At 50.9% G+C, this 19,255-nt stretch overlaps 1 protein-coding gene and 1 pseudogene across 3 annotated transcripts in view; one reads left to right on the top strand and one right to left on the bottom strand.

The window, feature by feature from the left end:
- The window catches only part of LOC144576451 (uncharacterized), a 91,412-nt gene that overhangs the window by 71,572 nt on the left and 585 nt on the right, over positions 1-19,255 (top strand). For 2 of the 3 annotated variants that reach the window (XM_078332914.1, XM_078332916.1), the window contains exons 2-6: positions 8,648-8,800; positions 10,768-10,865; positions 11,590-11,794; positions 16,230-16,339; positions 16,546-19,255. The exon at positions 16,546-19,255 is cut by the window's right edge and continues 585 nt beyond it. In XM_078332914.1, the coding sequence (XP_078189040.1) occupies positions 10,809-10,865; positions 11,590-11,794; positions 16,230-16,339; positions 16,546-16,743 (570 nt within the window). In that variant the 5' untranslated portion in view covers positions 8,648-8,800; positions 10,768-10,808 and the 3' untranslated portion in view covers positions 16,744-19,255. The remainder of the gene's footprint in view (positions 1-8,647; positions 8,801-10,767; positions 10,866-11,589; positions 11,795-16,229; positions 16,340-16,545) is intronic. The other variant, XM_078332917.1, reaches the window with a different exon arrangement.
- LOC144577217 (small nucleolar RNA U13) lies at positions 2,490-2,587 on the bottom strand (annotated as a pseudogene).

Here is a 19,255-nt window from a genome sequence, read left to right as displayed (position 1 = left end):
GTTCCCAAAACAAAAGATAAATATTTGAGGTGATGACTGTCTCAGTTACCCCGATTTGATCATTACATATTGTCTACAGCTTGGGTCCCCAACCCTCCTGGCCACGGATCTGTACCAGTAGCCTGTTTTTGTTTTTCTTTTTTTTTTCTCTCTCTCTCTTTTTGAGACAGAGTCTCAGTCTGTGCAGCGGTGCTATCTCAGGTAAATGTAACCTCCATCTCCGAGGCTCAAGTAATTCTTCCACCTCAGCCTCCTGAGTAGCTGGGATTACAGGCATATACCACCACACCTGGCTAATTTTTGTATTTTTAGTAGAGACAGGGTTTCACCATGTTGGCCAAGCTGGTCCCAAACGCCTTACTTCAGGTGATTTGCCCTCCTCATTCTCCCAAAGTGCTGGGATTGCAAGTGTGAGCCATTGCACCCGGGCTTTTTTTTTTTTTAATTTGACAGGGAGTTTTGCTCTTGTTGCCCAGGCTGGAATGCAATGGCATGATCTTGACTCTCTGCAACCTCTGTCTCCCAGATTCAAGCCAGTTTCCTGCCTCAGACTCCCAAGTAGCTGTGATTACAGGTATGAGCCACCATGCCAGGCTAATTTTTGTATTTCTAGTAGAGACAGGGTGTCTCTATGTTGGTCAGGTTGGTCTCGAACTCCCAACCTCAGGTGATCCACCTGCCTCAGTCTCCCAATGTGCTGGGATTACAGGCACGAGCCACCGTGCCCATCTCACCTGTTAGAAACTGGGCAGGCAGCACAGCAGGTGAGCAGCGAACGGGCTAGGGAGGCTTTATCTGTGTTCACAGCCGCTCCTTATTTCTGGCATCACCACCTGAGCTCCACCTTCTGTCAGATCGGTGGCGTTGTTAGAGTCTCATAGGAATGCAAACCCTACCGTAAGCAGCACATGCGAGGGAGCTGGACTGCATGCCCCTTATGAGAATCCAATGCCTGTTTATCTGTCAATGTCTCCCGTCACCTTCAGAAGGGATGCTCTAGTTTCAGGAAAACAAGCTCAGGGCTCCCGCTAATTTTACGTTACGGTGAGTTGTGTAAATATTTCATTATATATTACACTGTAATAATAACAGAAGTGGGCCGGGCACAGTGGCACATGCCTGTTATCCTATCATTTTGGGAGGCTGAAGCAGTCGGACCACCTGATGTCGGGGGTTCAAGACCAGCCTGGCCAACATGGTGAAACACCGTCTCTGCTAAAGGTACAAAAACTGGCATGGTGGCAGGAACCTGTCATCCCAGCTACTTGGGAGGCTGAGGCAGGAGCATTGCTTGAACCCAGGAGCGGAGGTTGCAGTGAGCCACCATCATAGCATTTTGGGAGGCTGAAGTGGGCGGATCACCTGAAGTCAGCAGTTCGAGACCAGCCTGGCCCACAGGTGAAACCTCGCCTGTAATAAAAATACATAAATTAGCTAGGTGTGGTGGTAGGAGACTATAAGCTGACTTACTCGGGAGGCTGAGGCAAAAGAATTGCTCGAACCGAGGAGGTGGAGGTTGCAGTGAGCCAAGATCATGTCCCTGGACTCCAGCTTGGGCAATATATGAAGATTCTGGTTTTGTTTTTGTTTTTGTTTTTTAAAAGGCAAGCCAGTTACAATGGCTTATACCTATAATTCCAGAATTTTGGAGGCCAAGATGGAAAGATCACTTGAGGCTAGGAGTTCCAGGTAAACCTGGGCAACATAGCATGACCCTATCTCTACAAAACATTTTTTAAAAATTGGGCACAGTGGCATGTGCCCATAGTCTCAGCTACTCAGGAGGCTGAGGCAAGAGGATTGCTGCAGCCCAGGAACTGGAGGCTGCAGTGAGCCGTGCTTGTGCCACTGTACTCCAGCCTGGGTGACAGAGTGAGACCCTGCCTCTCAAAAAAAAAGAATTCAGAGTAGAGAAAAGTATGAATTGTAAGTTCAAGCATTGCACGTCCCACATTTCCTTCAGAAGTGTGGATGCGTGCCCCAAGAAGTCTGCATTCATTTCCCAGCGCTGCCTTAACAAAGTACCCTAAACTGTGTGGCTTCAACCACAGAGATTTATTCTCACAGTTCTGGATACCAGGAGTCTGAAATCAAGGGATTTTTTATTGTTTGTTTGTTTTTTTTTTTCTCTGAAGGCTGTGAGGGAGGTCTGTCCCAGGTCTCGCTCATGGATTCTCAGAGCCTCCAGAGTTCCTTGGCTTGCAGGTGGTCTTCTGTCTCTGTCTTGAAACCGTCTTCCCTTTGTAGGTGTCTTTGTCCACACATCCCCTTTTTATAAGGACACCAGGCACACTGGATTAGGATTCACCCTCATTACCTCAGCTTAGCTCGATCACATGGGAAGATGCTATTTCCAAATAAGGTCGCATCCACAGACCCTGCGGCATAGGGCTTCAGCGTCTTTCGGGGAGACAGAGCACAACGCATAACACTATAGATTTGCAAATATTTTTAGTTTGAGTTTCTGGGTTTTATTTTTAATTTTTTCCTGTTGGATGAGTGATGTGATGATACCGTAACAAGTTTTGAGAATGGCACATATCATAAAATAGCCTGATAACCCAATTGTCATGCTTAGGTTTTGGTTTTTTAAAATTTTAGTTTTTCTTGAGGCAGGGTCTTGCTGCAATACTCATGCTGGAGGGCAGTGGTGCAATCATGGGTCACCGCAGCCTTAACCTCCTGGACTCCAGCGATCTTCCCACCTCAGCCTCCCAAAGAGCTAGGATTATAGGAATGAGCCACCAGCCCCAGCTGTTCCCTATTTTTTGTTGGTACGTTGTTCATTTTTCTCAAAAAACACACCATTTTATCTGTGCATACTGGCTCATGCCTGTAATCCTCAGTACTTTGGGAGGCCGAGGCAGGTGGATCTCTTGAGATCAGGAGTTCAAGACCAGCCTGGCCCACATGGTGTAACGCCTTCTCTACTAAAAATACAAAAATGAGCTGGATGTGGTGGTGTGTACCTGTAATCCCAGTTACTCTGGAAGCTTAGGCAGGAGAACCGCTTGAACCCTAGAGGCAGAGGTTGCAGCGAGCCAGGTTCATACTCCCGCACTCCAGACTTGGTGGCAGAGCGAGACTAACTCAAAAAAAGTGAAATATACATACATATAAACGTGCACATGAACACACACACACACCTTGGCAATTTTTTTATACATCAGCATTCACTGGTACAATGTAAATTCTATGGTAGATTTTATTTAGATTAATACAATCTAAATACTATTCTATTAAGTGCTACAACTAAAAAAAATAGGCCATGCATTTAAATGATTCAAAGTTCAAAAACTATGAAAGAGTATAGAACCCAGTCTCCCATATGGCAGCTCATGGCATATGTGTTTATGAAATCTACGTGAGGCTGGATACGGTGGCTCATGCCTGTAATCCCAGCATTTTAGGAGGCCGAGTCGGGTGGCTTACCTGAGGTCAGGAGTTTGAGAGCAGTCTGACCAACATGGTGAAACCACATGTATACTAAAAACACAAAAAGCAACCGGATGCGGCGGTGAGCCCATATAACCCTATCTACTTTGGAAGCTGAGGCAAAAGAGGTGCTTGAACCTGGGGGACAGAGGTTGCGGTTAGCCAAGATCATGCAACTTCACTTCAGCCTGGGCAACAGAGTGAGACTCCATCTCAAAAAAAAAAAATCTAAATAAATTAACATTTAAGAAAATGAAAGATTTGGTTCTTTGGCTGCGTGGGCCACATTTCAAGTGCTCCACAGCTGCAGATGGCCCGGAAATATGGTCTTTATCGCAAAAAGTTCTATCGGTTGGTGTTTGCAGCCTTAAAGCCGCTCTCCCACCCCTCCTCGAAGCCAACCACTGTTACGGTTCCTTTGGTGATTCTTTTCCGAGATGATCTATGCACACAATCAGCACGTGGAGTTAATATATGTACCTAATAAAATCAGTATCTCCCGTGTAGTGCAAATGACCATGTAATAGTCCATGGAATGGAATGTATTCAGCTAGTTTCATAATGAAGTGCTCTTGAGTTTTTTAACTCAAGGTTTTAACCAGGTTTCCTGTTAAAAGTATTCTGTCGAGAACACCATTCTCTCACAGAGTACATTTTTAACAGTGGAATTCCCTGGCCAGAATGTTTATATGTTTTTCTCATTTCTTTTCTATTTTCTTTCTTTTTTTTTCTCTTCTTTTCTTTCTTTCCCTCTCACTATTCCCTCTTCCTACTTTTTTTCTTCCCTTTCCCCCTCTCATCCTCCTCTTTTTTCTCTCCCCCACTTTTCTCTTTCTTTTACAAGGTCTTCTATTTAATGGCATAATCCTAATTCACTGCAGCCTTGAACCCCTGGGCCCAAGCGATCCTCTTTCCTCAGCCTCCCAAGTAGCAGAGACTAAAACCTGTGCCCCCATGCCTTTCTATATTTTTATTTTATTTTTAGTGGAGATGGGTCTTACTATATTGTTCAGGGTCGTTTTCATCTATGTAGGTGCTTTTCAAGAGATCTTACCAAAAGGTACCTGGATAGAACTTAGTCACTTGAAGCTCTTGTCCTTGTGTTGAAATTTTGTGTCTGCCTCCTCCATCCCGGGGAGATTTAAAACTTCTATCCCCTTTTCAGGCAGATCATTGATTTCAAAAATGTACGAATGTTGTGAGGCAAGGCGGAAGGATCACATGAAGTCAGGAATTTGGGCCCAGGCCGGCCAGGAAGGTGAAACCCTGCCTCTACCAAAAATACAAAACTTACGTGAGCGTGGTGGTGCACGCCTGTAGGCCCAGCTTCTCAGGAGGCTGAGGCATGCGAATTGTTTGAATCTGGAAAGCGGATGTTGCAGTGAGTCGAGATCGTGCCGCCGCACTCCAGCCAGGTACAAATAGCAGCTTTAGACTTGATCTCGCCAGGCATGACCACTGGGCACGTTCAGCATAGGATCACCGATTCTGCCTCAGTTTTCAGTGTCTTCCCTGGGTCCTGGAGTATAGCATCTGAAGCCAAGCTGGATGTCTTGCTGCATAAATACTCTCACCTGTGCCATCAGTCTGGGTGAAGACTCATGTCAGGGGAGAGCCGTCGTCCTCCTACAGCCCCACCTGTCTGATGGCTGAGACTTCTGCCTCATTTCCAGAACTCCCAGGGGCCCTTGAACGTCTTGTTATTTGCTACATATGCAAGCACAGATTGCCCGTACCTCCCCTGAGACCTCCCTGCCACTCTCTATAGAGCTGCCTGAAGCCTCGAAATGTTTATTTGCCTTTGGAGAAATTCTACTTCCATCTGCCCCAGACTCATCAAAATTACAGTAACAGCAAGCACTCCAACTTTCTGGATCCTGTTCCAGCAGAGAGGAAGTCTGTTCTTCAAGTCCTCTTTGTAACCCCATTTAAGATGAGGAAACTGAGGCTGATGAGCTCATGAATACAAAGTGCCAGAGCTTGGGTTCAACCTCGAATCCCTGGGCCCAGGGGTTCGAGGCTCGTGTTCAACCTTAGAGTTTGTGGGATTTAAGGTTGACGTTGGAAGCGTTCTGTTTGGCACCCCCTACCCTGGTGTGTGGGGGTTGTGTCCTGGGTTGCCTGCAGAGCCCCAGTTTATGCCTGCTGACCTGACGCATTTGTGACTAGCGTTGTCTTTAACTGCAAAACATCGTGGTTTGGGAGAGAAATTCTGTGCTCACCCAGTTCACCCGCACCCTGAGGAAGCTCTGACACCACCGCACAGCTTCTGATACATACTGGAGAAAGCCAGCGCTAGGAGGTGCCTGTCAGCAGGAAGAGCTGCAAGCATCTACATCCACATGTAGACATATCTGTACACATACATTCATATACACACATCCATATATATACATGTCTTTACATCCACACACACGTCTGTACACCCACACATTCATACACATGTCTACATATAGACACCTTCATGTACACATCACTGTACACACAATCCATATCCACACATTCATACACACCTATCTGTGTATTTTGGTATAGCTGTATACATACACATCTACACACATCCATGTACAGATAAATCTGTACACAGATGCATACACATTCGTCCACACACATCTGCACATACGTCGGTGGGGATCAGGGAAATACAGCATTAAGTAGTGACGGTCTGATAATAGCTAGTATTGTTTTGACATCTTTTGGGTGAACTGACTAGCTAGTGGCTATCAGAGGGGTGTGTGAGGTGTGTCTGCAGGTTGGCAGGGCCATGAAACGCGGTATTTGTAGTTGCTCGTGGCTTTCCTAGAGGATCTCTCATGTGGAGCCTTGGAGTGTAGTGAGCTGTTCCTGTGGCCCGCCCGCCAATGTCTGCACCAGTGACCAACAAAATTCTGGCTTCACGGGCCTCAAGGACTTTGGATTGTACAGTAAAAAACGCTATATGCCATCATCGGACGTGTCTGGTCTGCAAGTGGAGATCTGTTGCCAGTGGCGGGATGGGAGCTGGAAGAGCCAGGAGGCTGTTGCAGTCAGACAGATTCAATAACCAGGGCTGGAACTGGTGTGCAGCGTAGGTGGCAGATGAGGTTGACTCTAGTCACATGCCATAGCGACGGTCGACTGAGTTCCTGATGGATCCAATGAGGGGGTTGTCAAGGAGAGAAGAGGAGTCCTCTGTGTTTATAACACAGGTTTCTAATTTTGAGAAATCCGGAGTTTAAAAAATTGGGGAAGGCCCGGGCATAGTGGTTCACACCTGTAATCTCAGCACTTTGGGTGGCCAAGGTGGGCGGATCACTTGGGCTCAGGAGTTTGAGATCAGCCTCGCCAACATGGTAAAACCCCGTCTCTACTAAAAATACAAAAATTAGCTGGGCACTGTGGTGTGCGTCTGTCATCCCAGCTACTTGAAAGGCTGATGCAGGAGAATCATTTGAACCCGGGAGGTGAAAATTGCAATGTACCTGGATCCTGCCACTGCATTCCAGCCTGGGTGACAGAGTGAGACTCCGTCTCAAGAAAAATTAAAAATTGCAGAAGAATCAGCATAGAAAGCCATTAGCTTGGCTATCTCCTGCCCTCTCTCTGGTCCCAGCTTGTGTAATCATGGCTGGGCTTGCTGTCCAAGCCTGTCATTTAAGATGACATCAAGGCCTTTTCAGGGCTAGAGAGACCTGCTGCCACCCATGGTCGGCAAGGCTGAGTGGTTTTAGGCACAGCTGGAGATGAAACTGGTGATGGGGGCAGCCCTGTCATCTTTACAGGGAACCTCACACAGCAGGTGGGCAGCAAGCTGGCCTCTCCACATCACTGAGCCATCTGCTGAGTGAGCAGGCCCATGTGACAGGTAGGAGATGCAACTCCCTGTGTCCTGTCTCCTCCATGACCAGGCTAGGGTGTGGGCCAAATGCCTCCTGATGATCTTCATCACTTCAGCTTCTCAATATCAACATCCCATCTAAGGACAGACTCAGGCTCAGTGTGAGCCCCCAGAACTTCCCACAACCTCCAGCTGTCCCCACAAACCATAAAATAGCAGATTTTGGGTTGTTCTTATTCTCACCCACAATAAGAAACATATGTAAAACTTTGGCCTAAAATACACGGGGCATTTAAAACACACACACAGGCTTAGCAGATGCTGGCACTGTGCCAGAGCCAGGGCGGTGACACCAGGGTGTGCCGCTTATGTTTTCTGAAAGATTCTAAGGTAAGGACAGGAGCCGGGGCTGGGGGCACTCGGAGCGGTGGCTGTTGACCACCTCACGTGGGTGTTTGGGAGTCATAACAGCTGGCCCATTTCCACCTGTCTGTTCTGGATGACCTTCAGTGTTGCAAACGCAGAAGCTTCAGAAGGTGAAATTTATTTAACGACCCATGATGCGTAGTTAATTCTTTTGTCATCTGTCCTATTTGATTTTGTTTCATTCTACTTCTTTTTTTTTTTTTTTTGAGACAGAATCTCACAGTGTTGCTCGGACTGGATGCAATGGTGCAATCTTGGCTCACCGCAGCCTCTGCCTCCTGGGTTCAAGCGGTTCTCCTGCCTCAGCCTCCCAAGTAGCTGAGATTACAGGTGCCTCCTGCCATACTTGGTTATTTATTTATTTATTTGTATTTTTGTAGAGGCGGTGTTTTACTATGTCGGCCTGGCTAGTCTGAAACTCCTGACCTCAGGAAATCTGCCTGCCTTGGCCTTCCAAAGTGCTGGAATTACAGGAATGAGTCACTCTGCCCGGCCTCATTCTACTTTATCCTTGGGCCAAGCACAGTGCCCCACACCTATAATTCTAGAACTTTGGGAAGCCAAGGCAAGAGAATTGCTTGATCCCAGGAGTTCAAGACCAGCCTGGGAAACATACTGAGACCCCTGTTTCTACAGAAAAAAAAAATGATGTGTATATATATATATATGCACGTGCACACACACACACACACACACACACAAGTTAGCCAAGGTGGTGGCACATGTCTATAGTACCAGCTACTTGGGAGGCTGAGGTGAAAGGATCGATTGGGTCTTGGAGGTCAAGGCTGCAGCGAGCCATGATCAGGCCTGTCTGTGGGCTGTTGTGCAGGGCCCAGGTGTTGACTCTTCAAGGATCCCCCAATCCCAAGGACCCTGGGGTATTCCTGAGTCCTTTTTTTGCCTGGGGCTGGGGGTGTCGGTCCCTGGGTGCTGACCCTTTCATTTGCCTGCTCTCTATCCCTACAGCACCGATGGAAAGGAAGGAGGCTGGATGATGAATGGCTGCCCTGGATGCCAAGCTGTTCGTGTCAGGACTGTCAGGGCTGCATGCCCTTGGCCTGCTGCAGCAGCGGGGCTGGCTGCGGACCAACTCCCTGAGGATCCCGTATGGTCTCCAGGGTAAGGCACTGCATGCCTGGCTGCGGGGAAGGTGGAGGTGGCAGGGCCTTCCCCGGTTCCTGTGGCTGTGGCTCTGTGAGCTAAAATACGCTGTCAGAACAGGATTTTCCATCAGTCATTCTGTGGGCTCTGAGTAGGACTTAGTATCTGCTCCTTAGGAAAAAAAGAAAAAAAATGTGTGTCTGTTTAGGGGACATTCATTTATCTCTTAAGACCTCCCCACGGACAGGTTTTAACGGAGTGACGGGTGAAGCAGACCACAGGGCTGGGAGAACACGGCAGAGGCCAGGCTGGGCTTGGGCCTCCTCCTCTTGGAGCCCTGGTGGAGGGCTGCCTGGCAGAGGAGGGTAGGGGTTCTTTGATCGATCCTCACAGCTCAGGCAAAGCAGCCAGCGCACCAGTGCAGCACTGGCCAGAGGCTGCAGACAGAGAGCGGCTCAGACGGCGCCTACAGGCCGGGGCCGGGCCGCACACTCCACTGTACACAGATCCTGGCTTTCAGTCACAAGGCGGGTGCCCCGGCCAGGTGGGATGTCCAGAGAGAGCACCTGAGTCTGGCAAGTGGCGATCTGAGTACCCTGAGCTCATCCCCAGAGATGAACTTGCTTCCAATAGCATAGCCATATAGGAATGAATCCAGGGCTGGCACTTCAGCTTCAGTCTTATGTCTATTCATCTAGGATTGCTTCAGCCCTGGAGGCAGAGGTTGCAATGAGTCAAGAATGTGCCACTGTACTCCAGCCTGGGCAACAGAGTGAGATCTTATCTCTAAAATAAACAAATAATAAGTTTAAAAATAAGCCAGTCACTGTGGCTCACGCTTGTAATTCCAGCACTTTGTGAGGCTGAGGCAGGCAGATCACGAGGTCAGGAATTCAAGACCAGACTGGCCAACATGGTGAAAGCCTATCTCTATTAAAATACCAAAATTAGCCAGGCATAGTGGCGGCTGCCTGGTTCCAACTGCCCTCCTGGCAGGACTAGGAACTTCTGACCTCTCCACCATCTGGGGCTAAGACCTTGACCAATGTCAGGGTTGGCGTCCCTCTGGCTGGCTGTTGAATGTCACCTCCATAGCCTCTCTGCTGTGCCAGAGTCCCATGGCCACCCACAGGGCAGTGAATTTGAAAAAGTGCTCAGGACTCTGCACACTATGCTGTTCACAGCTGTCATTGACTACAGTGAGAGGAGGCAGGAGTGTTGGCACAGGGAAGGGGGCCGGGGTGGAGTCTAGTGTGCACCACGGCCAACACCTAGTATCATTTCCCAGTCCCTGTGCCTTCACATGGGATGCACTTGTCTGTCCCAGCACTATGTCACCCAGGGTGTTTGGTGTGGCTGCCTAATTGGCAGGTGCTGCTCGGCTCAGAGCACAGTGTCAGACTCCTAGGAGGCAAGCAGGGGTCTCGAATAAGCCACGTTTGTACAAACAGTTCATATGCAGAGCACCTTGTATTACTCCTAGGATTGGTGGGAACCCTCCCCCAGTCCAAGTTCCCAGACAAGCTATGAGCAGGTCATGCAGAGGCAGGTCGGGTCTGCTGTGACAACTCACTCGCAATCTCCAGTGCCTGCTGCTCTATTCCTTTTCCTCCACTCCCGCCATCATCTTAATCCCAGGAAGAGGCCCTATCTCTTTGAGGCCTGGGCTGGGCCTCTGAGCTGCCCAGAGGCCTCATGGTGGGTGTTGGCTGCCAGTTGTAAGGCCCCTGGCCACACTGAAGGACTCCTACCTGGAAGTGATGCTGCGGCCCCTGGAGGAGGTGTGGAGGGAGTGGGCAGAGGAGGCCATGTGGTGGCTACAGGCCTGGGTGGCCGGGATGCCAGGCAACCAGGGTCCCAGGCCCATCAGGTTGACCCTGGGGGCCATGAAAGGCACTCTGGAGCTGGTGAGTGAGAGCAAGGATGAGATGTGGCTGGCAGTTGAGTATGACCGAGACAGCTCTCACTGTCCCCTCCCTTTCCAGGTGGCCCACCAGATGCTGTCCTGGGCTGAGGCCACGTTCTCATGGGCACTGAAGAGGCTCTGCAAAGCCCTGCTGGACCTGTATGGCCTCACAGCCAGGTAACGCTGGGTTTGGGGTGTCGCATCCAGCGTTCCTGCCAGGTATCAGTTGCAGTGCTGAACCCTTCAACATGCTCTGACTCACTGAATACTTTGACTGCCCTACACAGAGGCTTCTTCACTCCTTATTGCACAGGAGAGGAAACTGGGGTTTCTTCCTCACTCCAGAGAGACCTCGTGAGCACAGTCCCAGTGCAGGCAGGATTTTAGGAGCTGCTGCGGAAGAGTGCAGTGGGCAAATATGCCCCTTCCTTCAGGAAGCTCAGTTTTACTCAGAGACAGACACGAAGCCCAAGAAATCATCTACAGCAGAGTATGCACAGCTCCCTGCAGAAAGCCCGAGAATCACCTCTTAAGCAGGCCATTCTGCTCTGTCACATTTCCTTGCTTTTGCTTTGTAATCATCTTTTTTTTTTAAATGGAGCCTTGCTCTGTCTCAGTTGTGTGATCTCAGCTCATTGCAACCTCTGCCTCTATGTTCAAGTGATTCTCCTGCCTCAGCCCTCCGGGTTGCCGGGACTACAGGTGTGTGCACTACTGCACCTGGCTAATTTTTTGCGTTTTTAGTAGACAGGGTTTTGCCACTCCAGGCTGGTCTCAAACTCCTGACCTTCAGTAATGTAACCCATTTGGCCTTCTAAAGTGTTGGAATTACAGGCATGAGCCACTACTCCCGACCTGTTATGTAATCTTTTAAACACATAAAAGCCCTTCTTTCTTGCAGGCTGTGCAGAAGCCAGCTACAGGCTGGGTGTGGCCCACCGCTCATCGTTTACCACCACTGAGCCATACCTTAGGTGGCAAATGCTTGAGATGGAACATTGGTGAGATGGTGAGCTGGGGATCCTATGGTGTGGCCATGGCCAGCTTTGAGGAGAAAGTACAGTTCAAGCAAGAGCCACGGGGCCAGTGTGGAAAGAGAGCTCCAGGTGGGGGCTCCACTGCACAGAGGACTGGGAGAGGGATGTGCTTGGCCTGTTTGTTTTTGAGATGGAGTCTCATTCTCCGTCACCCAGGCTGGAGTGCCGTGGTGTGATCTCAGCTCACTGCAACCTCTCTCAAATTCAAGTGATTGTCCTGCCTCAGCCTGCCAAGTTGCTGGGATTACAAGCATTCACCACCATACCCAGCTAATTTTTGTATCTTTAGTAGAGGTGGGATTTCACTGTATTACCCAGGCTGGTCTCAGAATCCTGGGCTCCAGAGACTCGGTGCTGGGATTACGGGCATGAGCCACCGTGCCTGTCCTGTTTGAATAGCAAGGTGGTGTGGCTGATGTGACTGGGAGGTTCCAAGGCTAGGGAATGAGAGGAGGACTCTGGCTTCTGCTCTGACCTACGAAGGCTGTGATCACCCTTTCACTTCAAAAGGCCCCTTTTGTCCCTGTGTTGAGAACACGGGGGTGGTGGATAGAAATGGGGAACCCAGTCTAGAGCAGGGGCCTGGGGACCAAATATCCTTTTCCCTCACAGCCATGATGCCCACCAGGAACCGGGCTACAGGCAAGGGGGCCGCCCCTTCTTCCATGCAGGTGGTCTTGCAGAGCATCTGGATTCCGGCTCTGCCTCTTCCTGGGATATCTCTGCATCGGCTCTGTGTGCCTCAGTTTCCCCAGCTGTAGAATAGGGACCGGACCCACATCATGGGGAAAAGGCTCCACATAATACAAGTTCCTGCTCCTGCCGCCTTGCGGTCAGAATGTAGGCTGAGGAAGGGAAGAGCTCCCAGGGCGGGGCTTTGGCTTGTTGAACAATCACCTGCCTGGTTATTCGCCTACCCGGTGATTGGAATCTCGTGGGGATACCAAAAAATGGATTTAAATGGCAGTGAGGGTGTCGAAGCTGCTTCCTTCCCCCAGCTGCAGGGCCTCTGGGCTCCCTAAAAGGTAAGCGAGTCCACCTGCCCGTCCCCCTCAGTGACCCATCAACAACAGAGCGTGCAATATTTCTCTTCCCACTTCACCCCCACAGGAGCCGAGATCTCCCCGATCATTCAGATCTCACAGGCTTGACCCTACTCTACATATTGAGAAAGTTCCAGTCCTCCCCTCAACTGTAGAAATTTCCTAGACCTGTCGGTCAGGCACACTGGCTTATGCCTGTAATCTCAGCACTTTGGGCAGATCACTTGAGGTCGGGAGTTCGAGACCAGCCTAGCCAACATGGTGAAACACTGACTCTACTAAAAATTTAGAAATCAGCCAGGCATGGCAGTGAGCGCATGTAGTTCCAGCTACTCTGGAGGCTGAGAAAGGAGAATCACTTAAACCCAGGAGGCAGAGGTAGCTGGGAATCGAAATCGTACCACTATACTCGAGCTTGGGAAACAGAATGAGATTCTGTCTCAAAAAAACAAAAGAATTTCCTACGCCTTCCAGCTGCTATTTTTTGCATCCAGACACAGAGTCCCCATGCTGCCCAAGACCCAGAGGGCAGATCAGACATGACATAAGATATCTGTGTCATCAAAATAGGGCAGCTTGTTTCTGTCCCGGCGTCACCCACCACCTCCGCTGTCATGCCAGCCTCTCTGCTCCTCCAGCTCATTATGGGATTTTCTAGAACAAGGACAGCCCTCCCCAAGATGCACCCCAATGCTGTCCATGGCAGAGCTCTTCCTGCAGACCTGTGAGCTCCCCCTCTGCAGCCAAAGAAAGCACGGCTCAGCAGCTTGTCCTGCGGGTTCCCTCTAGGAACTACTCAGTGGTGGTGACGCCGCTGCTTCCTGGGGGCGATGTGGTGTGGGGGACTGGCTACCTGATGGAGGAGAAGCTGCCGTGGCCACCCCGACACCTGTCCAGGGCCAACATGCCATCCGAGTTCTACCGGCTCAGATGCCGCCTGCTGCAGGGTCTCTGGAGGCATGAGTCCTGCCCCGGGCTGTGCCACCCTACTCCCTGGGAGCCCCCACCCCGTGGGCACAACAGCAGGGCCATGCAGGGGGAGGGACTGTGGGGGCACAGGGAAGCCTGCAGAGGCCTGTGGCATTACCGTGCTAGGCCCAGAGCTTATTGGACTTTCCAAGGTCCTATGGGACTAGGGCTGAGGCTGCACATCCTGCTTTTCTCCAGATTATATAACCTTGCCCAGCAGTGCAGCTAAGGGCGGTGCTGGGATGACGAGCTCTGGGCTCCCGAGAAGCTTGCCTGTGGCTCAGGTGAGTCTGCTAACATCCGTGGACTCAGCTTCCTTTACTGTGAAATGCAGGTAACCACGTGGCTTACTCACGTGGGTAAGGAGCATGTATGGTTTTTAATGCACGAGGAAGCCCCTCATGTCCGTGTGGGAGCCACCGTACCCAGGCTTGGCAAGTAGCGGTTTATCGGTGTGCGACTCACATGGAAGTCTACGGCTCCATAGAAGCGTGGGTGTAGTCAGGTCTAAGCAGCACGCTGATCTTGTAAAAAAAAAAAAAAAAAAAAAAAAAACAGCCTGGTCTTGAAGTCCTGTGCGTGTGACCATGGGCTTCTCTGTGCCCCTCAGTTCTGACAGCTGACCACGGGGCTGGTAGCGCCTCCTTTGGGATGATGGCCCTGGCCAACAGGTGTCTGGCTGTGCACTATGGATGGTGCTTTCCCACCATGGGCACGAACACCCCCAAGGCACAGCTCAGGGGCTACACTGGCCGGACTGGTCATACCTGTTCCTTCACAGGCCATCTCTTCCCTACTGTGAACAGGGCTGGTCTGCAGGACACCAGTGTCATGTTTGAGGTAGCCGTTGGCCATCCACTTAAACGGTCAATGTTTTTTCCCCACTTGAGCAGCTTCCTTGAGATTAAATGGATGACTTGTATAATTTTTTTTTTTTGAGACTAGGTCTCACTCTGTTGTCATGGTTGGAGTGCAGCGGTGCGCTTTCGGCTCCCCGCACCCTTGACCTCCTGGGTTCAAGCGATCCTCCTTCCTCAGCCTCGCAAAGTGCTGGGATGGCTTAGCACCACCGTGCCCGGCTGATGTGTGAATTTTAAGTGCACGATTCAGTGGCTTCCAGTTTATTCAGAGTTGTGCATGCCTTACCACAATTGTTTTTAAAAGCTACCAGTCTGCCTGCTGTGTCCATGGCTGTGCCTGCTCTGGACATCCGATGTAAACAGAAGGATGACTATGTGGCCTCTGAGCCAGGCTTTGTTACTTAGCACAGCAGTTTTGTAGCGGGTCTGGGGACTCCATTCCTCGTTAGGGCTGAATCGGGCCATAGCCCTTCAGCTCACGTCATCCTGAAGCTGGTGGGGGATCACTGGGCCTCTGGCCACCGCACCAGGGGAGGGGGACTCCTGGCCTCAGGGCAGGCTAAGCCAGGGCTCTAGGCATTGGGGTACCCAGCAGGCATCGTGCTCCCACTGCGGTGGGTGGAGCTGGCTCCACTCAGCGTGCCTTTGTGGCTGCTTCTCCCCAGACCACGCCCTGGTTGCCGGGGCCCAGCATGTGGTGACTTTTGACGGCCTGGTGTGGGACCTCAGCGTCCAGTGCAGCAGCATCCTCCTGGCCCAAGACTTTGCTCACAGCACATTCTCACGGATGCTGATTCGTACAGGCTTGGGGCTCATGGCCCTGACCTTGGAGCTGAACCATATGACCCTCATCTACTCCAGCCATTAGGTGAGGAGGAGAGGCCCGAGCTTCCCCTGGAGACCTGTGCCTGTGGCAGGTTGCCTGGGGGATGGCACTTTGAAGCTCGTCCCCTGGCTGTCGGTCATCCCTCCTGCCCACTTCCTCCGGTCCACAGGCCTACAGGCTGTACAACTCCTCCTTGCCACGGGATAGCCATCTAGACCTCCGGCTGCCTTTTGCCATGAAAAGGAGGGATGTCCCCAGGATTGAGCCGGCCAGTGAGGATGGGGTCTCCATCTCCTGTGACGTGGCCACCAGCCTCTGCAGCCTGACTGTGCACCTGTGGCACCACGGTTAATCTTGGCCCTGGCAGAAGTGGCCCTACCACCAAAATCCTGTTCGGGATGCACCATTCTCAGCTTCCAGTGCAACAGGTCCCCGAGCTGTAGGCAGCCACTGTGGTTGAGAGGCTGGCACCAAGGCCCAGTGCTTTCTTCCCGCATCCCTTGTATATATGGCTCCAAGGTGGAGTTGGCCTTTCTGTGGTCCCTCTGCCAAGGAACACAAAGGGCAGGCCTGGATCCTGGCCACTCGTGCTGACGATGTGGAGAGGGGATGGGGGGACACATGCTGTCCTCAGTCTCTGTGCTTTCTCTCCTTCTTCTGATGAGGGTTTGGGGCCAGAGCTCTGGGAGTCTGGGGTGGAGGGATTTTACGAATCCTTCGTGTGCCTGAGGCTCATCTCTCATCCAGGACGCCTGGGGGAGGATCAGGGGCTCTCAGGATCACCTCATCTTTCCTCCTCCCCACAGGCATATCCGCTGGCCTTCTGGACACCAGTGACAAAGAAGCAGGCACCGATCTGATGTTGCCGGACGGCTCTGTGGCTCACAGCCTGGAGGAGCTCAGCCCGGCCTGGCAGGTGAGCAGGTGCACCTGCTTTTCTTCCCTCTGGCTGAGTGTCTCGAGAGCCGCTCGCTGCAGAGTCCCAGGAGAGGCAGGTGGCCTGCCGGCTCTGCAGAGGTCTTTGCAGACCCAGGGTTGGGTGGAGTCTCCCGCTAAGGCCAATGTATGTGGGGGAGCCACATGGTTCAGCTGCATGCATGAGTCTTGCATCTGTCCCACCAGGTGGATGGTGACTGCAGGGACACCGAGAAGCCTGAGCCGAGCTGCCCAGAACAGAGCCCCGCCCGCCAGGCCTTCTTCCAGGACCCCTCATCCAGCTTGGGGAACTGCTTCCGGGTGGTGAGTGTGAGCCTGTGCCCTGGAGCACAGCAAGCTCTTTCCCCAATCTTCCCTGGGGATTGGCATGGAGCAGAGGCCTAGGCTAGAGACAGTGACTGGGTGGCCCTGATTTCAGATGGAGCCTGCACCATTCCTTAGCCTTTGTGTGCAGGACTCCTGTGGCACCCGGGAGCTCCAGCCTGCCTGCACTTTGGCAGCCACCTATATCCACCTCTGTGCCTGCAGCTTCATGTCCCTGACCCTCCTCCACAGTGCGGTAAAGTGCCCCATCCAGCGGGCACTCTGCCCCCTGGCTGGCATCTGCCTTCCAGCCAGAGGGAAAACCTCTCTCTCTCTCTCTTTCTCTCTCTCTCTCTCTCTCTCTCATCAGAAAGAGCAAATAATCTTCATTTAAGGAGCTAAGAGTCAAAACAAATCATTTAAGGCCTGATATAGCCTGCATGTGTGTCTCCTCCAAATCTCACTATCGTTAGAGGGTGTACATCCCTCATGGATGGTTTAGCATCCTGCGTTTGGTGAAGTGTGAGTTCTTGCTCTATTTGTTCAACTGAGAGCAGTTTGTTTATAAAGAGCCTTGCCTCTCCTCTCTCTCTGTGCACACACTCCCATTTCTGCCACGATCGTAAGCTTCCCAAGGCCTCACCAGAAGGCAAGCAGATGCCGGAGCTGTGCTTGTACAGCCTGTAGAACTGTGAGTCAATTATATGTCTTATTTATGATCTACCCAGGCTGGAGCGCAGTGGCACAATCTCACCTCACTGCAACTTTCACCTCCCAGATTCAAGCAATACTCCTCCCTCAGCCTCCCAAAAATACCGGCAGATGTTTTTGTAGAGATGATGTTTTTCTAAGTTGTCCAGGATGGTCATGAATTTCTGACCCCTGGTGATCCACCTGCCTCGGCCTCCCAAAGTGCCGGATGACAGGCGTGAGCCACCACGCCCAGCCTCACGAGGGATTTGAATGTCCACTATCGTTTAGGGAAAATGCTCAGCCCCCATTTTTCCTCTGCTCTCCTACTTCAAAAATCATCATCCACACAGAAGATGACTTCTATGATCAAACGTGTGGGGATTCGTCTCCACTACCAGGGCGGACCTCTAATTCAGTTCTGACACTAGCTACCTTGAGATCCTTCAGCCAGGGCCGCATACAATCGCCACAGCCAAAGCCCCACTAAAAGGGCATAAATGTCAGTATCAATAAGATGAGTGGACTTCCAAGGGCCACAGATGCCAGAATTCGTGGCTGCCATTCGTAGACATTTAAAACTTAATCGGAAAATATAACAAAGGGAGGATGAAATGAGATGATCCAACTCGTCTCAAAGAAACGACAGGCCAGGTGTGGCGGCTCATCCATGTAATCCCAGCACTTGGGAGGCTAAGATGAGCGGACCACCTAAGGTCAGGAGTTTGAGACCAATCTGGCCAACACGGTGAAAACCCATCTCTACTAAAAATACAAAAATCAGCCAGGAGTGGCTGTGTGTGCTTTTAATCCCAGCTACTCAGAAGGCTGAGGCAGGAGAAACGCTTGAACCCAGAAGGTGGAGGTGGCAGTGAGCCAAGATCTTGCCACCGCACTCCAGCCTGGTGACAGAGTGAGAGTCTGTTTAAAAAAAAATTCCAGAATAAAAACAGAGAGGACCCAGGATCCTTTGAGTCAGGAGGCACAATCCCCAAGACAGTAAATCCATCCGTACCTAGAGCCATTCAGCACAATTGCAGAAACGACAAAGGAAAGGTCCTAAAAGCTACTGAGGAGGGTGGAAAGAAGCAAGAACATGTTGACAATTGCTTTCCCACCGGCAGTAACAGAAGACAGTGGAGTAACAGAAAGTAAGCATGAGATTAGAGATGATCCCCAGGTCAACTATTGCTGAATGAAATAACCTGTCAGCACTGATCTGTCTAAGATCTCTTTACCACAAACGGACACTTACTCAATGGACACATCCACATGTTGATTTATGTACTGCGTGTGTCTGCTTTCCCGCTATAGGGGCCGAGTATCTGCAAGGGAGACCACATTTTTGCTCTTTGAAAGACTCAATTCGAAGGATGAAAAGATAAGCTACAGATTGGGAAAAATGTTTGCAAACCACCTATCAGACCAAGAACACATCTCCAGAGACTCATCTCTACAATACATAAATAACTCAAAGCTCAAAAGTAGGCCACAGTTGTATTCCCAGCACTTTGTGAGGCTGAGGCGAGATGGCTCGAAGCCGGGAGCTCAAGGCTGCAGTGAGCCACGACTTCACTCCCGGCTGCATGACAGAGTGAGAGCTCGTCTCACAAAACAAAACCTCCAAAGTAAAAAATGGGAAATAAACACATCAACCATGTTTGCACTCCCAGTCATAGAGAAACAAGGTAGCGCTACACATCTGAGCTCCAGTGAGTTCCGGCACGGGTCTGTGAGTCGCAGGGACTCTGCGGTGTAAAGCATCAGATGAACATCCAAACGGCCAGGTTGTGATGACAGCATCCACCGATGAGTGCACTATAAAAAGCACTGTTGTAGTAGCAAAACGGTGGTGGCTGCTGTTCTCAGCAGCTAGCCTTAGGCTTAGAGGCATGAATCGAGG

This window comes from Callithrix jacchus, chromosome 7 (assembly GCF_049354715.1).
Source record: "Callithrix jacchus isolate 240 chromosome 7, calJac240_pri, whole genome shotgun sequence".
NCBI lineage: Eukaryota > Metazoa > Chordata > Mammalia > Primates > Cebidae > Callithrix > Callithrix jacchus.
The sequence above is the reverse complement of the archived record's forward strand: the minus strand, read 5'-3'. Positions and strand labels throughout refer to the sequence as shown.